We start from the raw sequence: 6,781 nt of genomic DNA, 5'->3' as shown, positions 1-6,781 counted from the left end.
CCGGGGACGGGCCCCACACCGTCGCGCTCTATTTCTCGGCCCGCCCTTCTGCGATTGGTGAGGAAGAGTCAACGCTGACTATAAAAGGAAGGGTTTGTGACGCAGGCGCGCCTCGGGGAGCGCCGATTGGCTCTCTCGACGCGAACGCTCGGCTGATCTCGGAGTCGCGCTGCCGTTCTCTCTGCGACGACCGCCATAGCTCCCTCCTCTTCAGCCGACGCCACCACCGCCTGTGCTGCGGGACCGGCTGTATGGTTAGGCCACAGTCTTTAATGAGTAAACTAAGTCCTTCCTGTGGTGGTGTTGGTCACGCATTTATGGAGTTTCTGAAGGTCCCCGGAGACTACTGCCAGGCACAGCACGACCTTCATGAGGAGAAGTGAACTGTAGAAATTCATCACTGCTCCACTAAGAAGACCCCATAGGAGCGTCAACCTGGACACAGACGTGTGTTCTTGAAACCATCGGAGCCTTTTACAAGAATTCCGACCTGGATGGGGTAAACCTCGGTGCTCTTCCTTTCCATTGACTCAGTCTTACTGAACTGAAGGATGGCTTCGTGTTAGGAAGTTCATTTCATTTCCTCGTTACTCCCAATTTCGTGTAAGCATTGAGAATTTCGAGTGGGGCATATTGGAATAGACTTAAGTTTCTTTACATCATTTCTGCGTTCAGAAATTTAATTTTTTTTTCCCGTAACTGTAACGAGTTTTTTTTTTTTTAAACTAAATTAACATGGCTCCACTGAACCGCCCAGCTCCTGTGGAAGTCACATACAGGAACATGAGATTTCTTATTACACACAATCCAACGAGTGCAACCTTAAGCAAATTCATAGAGGACCTTAAGAAGTATGGAGTTACGACAATAGTAAGAGTGTGTGAAGCAACTTATGACACTGCTCTGGTGGAGAAAGAAGGCATCCAGGTTTTGGATTGGCCCTTTGATGATGGTTCATCACCCTCTAACCAGATTGTGGATGACTGGTTAAGTCTTTTAAATATTAAATTTCGGGAAGAACCTGGTTGTTGCATTGCTGTTCACTGTGTTGCAGGTCTTGGGAGAACTCCAGTGCTTGTCGCCCTGGCATTAATGGAAGGTGGAATGAAAAATGAAGAGGCGGTCCAGTTTATAAGACAAAAGCGGCGTGGAGCTTTTAACAGCAAGCAACTTTTATACTTGGAGAAATATCATTCTAAAATGCGGCTGCGCTTCAAAGACTCCAGTGGCCATAGAAACAACTGTTGCATTCAATAAAACTTGCCTGCCTCATGCTGTTGCCTTGGACACGGAACTTGAGACAGGACTTAATTTATCATATATATTAGCATAGGCTTAATGAAGGACAAGTCTAATGAAGCCTCCCATAGGAATACTGAAAAGCCACAAATGTGACAAAATTGTAGCCTCTTTAGCTTACTACTATTCCCATGCCAGAAATAATATATAAGAAACTGAGAGATTAGGTACCAAAAGTCAGCACAATACTGGGATAATTTTAGTATCATGTAGATTTAAAACCCTAGGAATTAAGAACAGCACTGTAAACCATATGAAGTTTATTCCTCTAGTCATCTCAAACTATCACAAGACCTTTGTGGTTATTTATCTGCTCCTGTGTTTACCACTACCTGTGTATATCAGGTTTGTGTGACAATTGATTCTGTTGAATTCTTACTAGGACTTATGGTGATTATTGTCTTTATATAAATCTCATTTTGTGCTGTTGTGAAAGGCTCCAGTTTGAAAAAAAATCACATCTCTGAAAGTTAATGTAAAATATACATCATACAGAAACGTGTGTGTGTGCGTGTAATATTTTTAGACAAAAAAGCTTTACAATCTGTTTACACTTGGGATGCAGTTTTGAAGGGGAGGGCCTGAAGACAGAATGGGAAGAGGCTATGGAAAATTTCTACTAGAAATTCCATGTTGCCTTAATCTTGTGCAGGATGTATAGAATAGTTCCTTTTATTTAGTAAACTTTAAAAAGGGAAAGATACTTTGTAGCGAAAACATTTCTTAGTTATAAAATTTTTGAATGCCTTGTAGTTCTTCAACACACCTATTGGAAGTTATTAACTATTATTTTTAAGTGTAGTATTTTTTCCTTGTCTTTTCAACCAAAATAGAAGAGAGTTTCTACTACTGAACTGATCAGACATCTAACATTTTATGATTTTGAACTGTGTAACAATAGTTAGATACTTGATACTTTGTTTTATTATGGAATTGATAAAATGGTGGTATATATTAAGGTTAGTTCAACCATAGATTCATAGTGTGTGGAAATGTAGTTCTGTGGGAGAAATAATTTGTTAGTTTTTACCTTTTGTCAGCTAGTACAAGAGCTGAAATATCTAATGAATTATAGGAGAGTGAGATGAACTAAGCAAGATGGTGTAGCTGTGTCATTTTTAGTAAAAGTAGAAGCAAAGGCATGACTAGAGATAAAATCATTACTTAAAATTTCAAAAGTTACACTTCACCAGAAAGTTATGTATCAAATAACATGGTTCAAAAATCTACAAAGCAAACATGGAAAGAACCACAAGGAAAATTGACAAGTTTACCAGAGTGATAGGAAATTTTATTATTTTTCTTTCAGAAACAGATCAAGTAGACAAAAATTAGTAAAGATATATATTTGAACAAAACAGTAAGTTTGATCCCATGAACATAAGGACATTGCATCCAACAGTGAGCATCCTTATTTTTCTAAGAGTACCTGAAATATTTTATTAAATTTGACTATATATAAGATCATATATAATTTCAGCAAAATTCTAAAACATTTGAATAACACAAGTTTTCTGACTACAATTAAGTTAGAGAAAAAAGTAACATTTGAAATTTTGAAAATCTGTGTCTAGAAACTTCCACTTCTAGACAGGATGTAGTAGGTCATTGGCAGCCCAACACCCTCTCTGCAACATCCATAAAAATATGGATAAGTTTCAAGAATCATATGTTTAAGGATATATGAGAGCTGTGAGAGCAGCATGGACTAGGTGAACAGGAATTCCGAACAGGAAGGAGTTCTCCTGACGTGAGTGGCCGTTTTGTTTGCTGGGGGCATTTACTAGGACATGTTTGCTGGGACGTGGACTAAGGATCAGGCTTGGTTCTTGCAGCAGGCTCTCTACTGAGGGAAAACGAAACCCAGCGAGGCTCCTGGTGGTCACATTGGGGCTGGCGCAACAGATTGGAAAATTGAGAGGTTTGGCCAGTTTCACGTCGCAGGTCAAGTTTCTCAGGAAACAGAGGTTTGCACTTGGAGGCTTACTGGAGCGTCATCTCAACAACACTGTGATGGAGCTAGAGAACCAGGATGCTTCAGAAGCCAAATGGTGATACATACAGATGCAGCAGTAGCATTAGCCAATCTCCCAGGGAGCTGTGAAGCTGGGATGGCCATTTAGGGGTGTCTGCAATTGTGGCAAGGGGCTTGGATCTTTGGACTCCAGTCATTAGATGCAGGCTGTCCCTGGGGATGAGGGCGTAATCTTGGATGAAGCATCATCTTTCAGTCAAGTGCAGCTCCCAGGCAGTGCTGTGAGCCTGCAGCTGATAATACTGTTGGCGGCTGGCCACGAATGTGTGTTTTAGACCGTTCGAGGGATCTGGGTGGTACCGCCACAGCACCCACAGGTACAGCCACTATACTGAAGGACACTTGCTGAGTTCTGGGACCAAGTATGAGAGGCTGGGGAGTTAGAATGAAGGTTTTTAAAAGATGGAGGGAAATTTCCCTCAACTTCTTGGTGCTTAGACAAAGCCCTGCTAGAAGAGGTTCTAATTTTCCCCAATACTTAGACTGTTTCTCTCTTTTTTTATTATAGCCATTCTGGTGAGTGGGAAGTGGTATCTCATTGCAGTTTTAATTTAAATAAAACTAATGTTAAACATCTTTTCGTGTACATGTTAGCCATTTATAATATATCAACTCAAATATTTTACCCATTTTTTTCAGTTGGATCTTGTCATCTTACTGAGTTGTAGAAATTTCTTATATATTCTGACTCTAATGCCTTTATCAGATATATAATTGGCAAATACTATCTCCCAATCTGTTACCTGTCATTTTCTTTCCCTTAATGGTTTGTTTCAAAGTACAGAAGTTAAAAAATTTAATGAGATACGATTTATCTATTTTCTCTTTTATGGATCATGCTTTTAAACTGTATCTAAGAATCTCTTCAATCAGTCACAAAGACTTTTTGGCTATATTTCCTTCTAGAAATTGTACAGATTTTAGCTCTTACATTTAGATCTGTGGTCCATTTTGAGTTAATTTTTGTATATGGTGTGAAATAAGTATCTCTTTCTCTATGTGTGTATATATATATTTGCATGTGGATATCTAGTTGTCCCCAGCATCATCTCTTCAAAAGATCACCTTTCCTCCACTCACTTTGGTAACTGAAAAATCAGCTTACCATAAATGAAGGACTCATTTCTGAATTCTCAACTCTGTTTCATTGATCTATATGAGTACATGGTCTTGATTACTGTAGCTTTATGGAAAGTTCTGAAATTGGATCATGTACATCATCATTTCAAAAGTTTTTACTATTCTACATTTGCATATAAATTTTAGGATCAATGTGTGAATTTTTACAAAAATAGGCTGTAGGGATTTTGATAGGTCTAGTGTTGAATTTATAAATAATTTGGAGAGAACTGCAGCCTTGATAATATTGAATCTTAAACATGTACATGGAACATTACCCTTAAATTTAGTTTCTATCATCAATGTTTTATAGTTTTCATTGTGCAAGATTTGTACCTCTTCAGTTCAGTTCAGTTGCTCAGTCGTGTCCGACTCTTTGGGACCCCATGAACTGCAGCACACCAGGCCTCCCTGTCTATCACCAACTCCTGGAGTTCACTCAAACTCACGTCCACTGAGTCGGTGATGCCATCCAGCCATCTCACCCTCTGTCATCTCCTTCTCCTGCCCCCAATCTCTCCCAGCATCAGAGTCTTTTCCAAAGAGTCAGCTCTTCACATGAGGTGGCCAAAGTATTGGAGTTTCAGCTTCAGCATCATTCCTTCCAAAGAACACCCAGGACTGGTCTCCTTTAGGATGGACTGGTTGGATCTCCTTGCAGTCCAAGGGACTCTCAAGAGTCTTCTCCAACACCACAGTTCAAAAGCATCCATTCTTTGGTGCTCAGCCTTCTTCACAGTCCAACTCTCACATCCATACATGACCACTGGAAAAACCATAGCCTTGACTAGACAGACCTTCTTTGGCAAAGTAATGTCTCTGCTTTTGAATATGCTATCTAGGCTGGTCACAACTTTCCTTCCAAGGAGTAAGCGTCTTTTAATTTCATGGCTGCAGTCACCATCTGTAGTGATTTTGGAGCCCCCCAAAATAAAGTCTGACACTGTTTCCACTGTTTCCCCATCTATTTGCCATGAAGTGATGGGACCAGATGCCATTAAATTACGTATTTTTTTTCTTTTTGATGGTATTGTGAATGCAGTGTTTTCTTAATTTTATTGCTAGTGTTCACTGCTAGTCTATGGAAATATAGTTGATTTTTGTACATTGACCTTGCTTTCTATGAGCTTCCTAAACTCATTTGTTAGGGGAGAGAGAGAGGGAATGAGGAAGGGAGGGAAAGAGCAAAGCAAGTGCTGTTCTGTTCTTTGGCATTTTCTGCTTACAAGAATACGCCATCTGTAAATAAAGGCAGTTTTACTCTCCCCCCACCCCCCCAGTCTGAATGCCTTTTACTTTTTTTTTTTAATTGATTGGCTAGACCCTCAATGTTGACCAGAAGTGGTGGAAACAAACTTCCAGATCTTAGGGATAAAGTATTCATTCTTTCACCTGTAAGGATGATGTTAGCTGTTGGCTCTTCATTAGGTTGAGGATGTTCTCTTAGTTTGTTGAAAGTTTTATCATAAACAGGTGTTGGGTATTTTAAGATGCTTTTTCCACATCCATTGACATGATCTGGTGGTTTGTGTCCTTTGTTCTAGTAAGATCATGTACTATGTTGATCAGTTTTTAAATGTTAAAACAATTTTGCATTCCTGAGATAAATTCCACTTGTTTGTTGTGTTTAATTCTTTTATATTGATACATTTGGCTTGCTAATATTTTGTTTAGAATTTTGCATCTATAGTCATGAAGGATATTGGTCTGCAGTTTTTGTGTGTTGCTTTTTATCTGGTTTTGATATCAGGGTAGTACCAGTATTATGGAATGATTTTGGAAGTATTCCATCCTCCATTTTCTGAAAATGTTTGTGAAGGATTGGTATTATTAATACTTTAAATATTTGATAAAATTCACCCATGAAGAATTCTTGGCCTGGGCTTTTCTTGGTGGGAAGATTTTGAATTACTAATTCAATTCTTTGATTTGTTATAGGTCTATTGATTTCTACTCTAATCTTTGCTTGCTTTGAATTCTGTTTGCTTTTCCTGTTGTAGTTTCTTAAGGAGAAACTTTGTTATTGTTTTAGGACTTTTATTCTTTTTCCCCCCCTGATATTGGCATTTAAAGCTCTAAAATTTCCCTCTAGGTACTATTTTTAGCTATAACTCATTAATTTTTTGGAGAAGGCAACAGCACTCCACTCCAGTACTCTTCCCTGGAAAATCCCACGGACGGAGAAGCCTGGTAGGCTGCAGTCCATGGGGTCGCCAAGAGTTAGACACGACTGAGCGACTTCACTTTCACTTTTCACTTTCATGCCTTGGAGAAGGAAATGGCAACCCACTCCAGTGTTCTTGCCTGGAGAATCCCAGGGACGGGGGA

At 39.3% G+C, this 6,781-nt stretch overlaps 1 protein-coding gene across 2 annotated transcripts; it reads left to right on the top strand.

Annotated features, from left to right (window-relative positions):
- The first annotated feature begins 735 nt into the window (after positions 1–735).
- LOC104998138 (protein tyrosine phosphatase type IVA 1-like) lies at positions 736–1,306 on the top strand. 2 transcript variants are annotated; one of them, XM_010853162.1, is made up of 2 exons: positions 736–1,071; positions 1,129–1,306. In XM_010853162.1, exons 1-2 carry the CDS (start codon positions 736–738, stop codon positions 1,255–1,257), a joined length of 465 nt encoding a protein of 154 aa, XP_010851464.1. In that variant the 3' UTR covers positions 1,258–1,306. The 2 variants fall into 2 exon arrangements, with proteins under 2 accessions (XP_010851464.1, XP_010851463.1); XM_010853161.1 differs by having other exon boundaries at positions 736–1,306.
- Positions 1,307–6,781: the final 5,475 nt, after the last annotated feature.

The sequence above is a fragment of the Bison bison genome, unplaced genomic scaffold (assembly GCF_000754665.1).
Source record: "Bison bison bison isolate TAMUID 2011002044 unplaced genomic scaffold, Bison_UMD1.0 scf7180017864324, whole genome shotgun sequence".
NCBI classification, from domain to species: Eukaryota; Metazoa; Chordata; class Mammalia; order Artiodactyla; family Bovidae; genus Bison; species Bison bison.
The sequence above is the reverse complement of the archived record's forward strand: the minus strand, read 5'-3'. Positions and strand labels throughout refer to the sequence as shown.

Excerpts from the sequence above, each read along its gene's own strand:
- LOC104998138 (XM_010853161.1), top strand. The coding sequence starts at position 736 with ATGGCTCCACTGAACCGCCCAGCTCCTGTGGAAGTCACATACAGGAAC.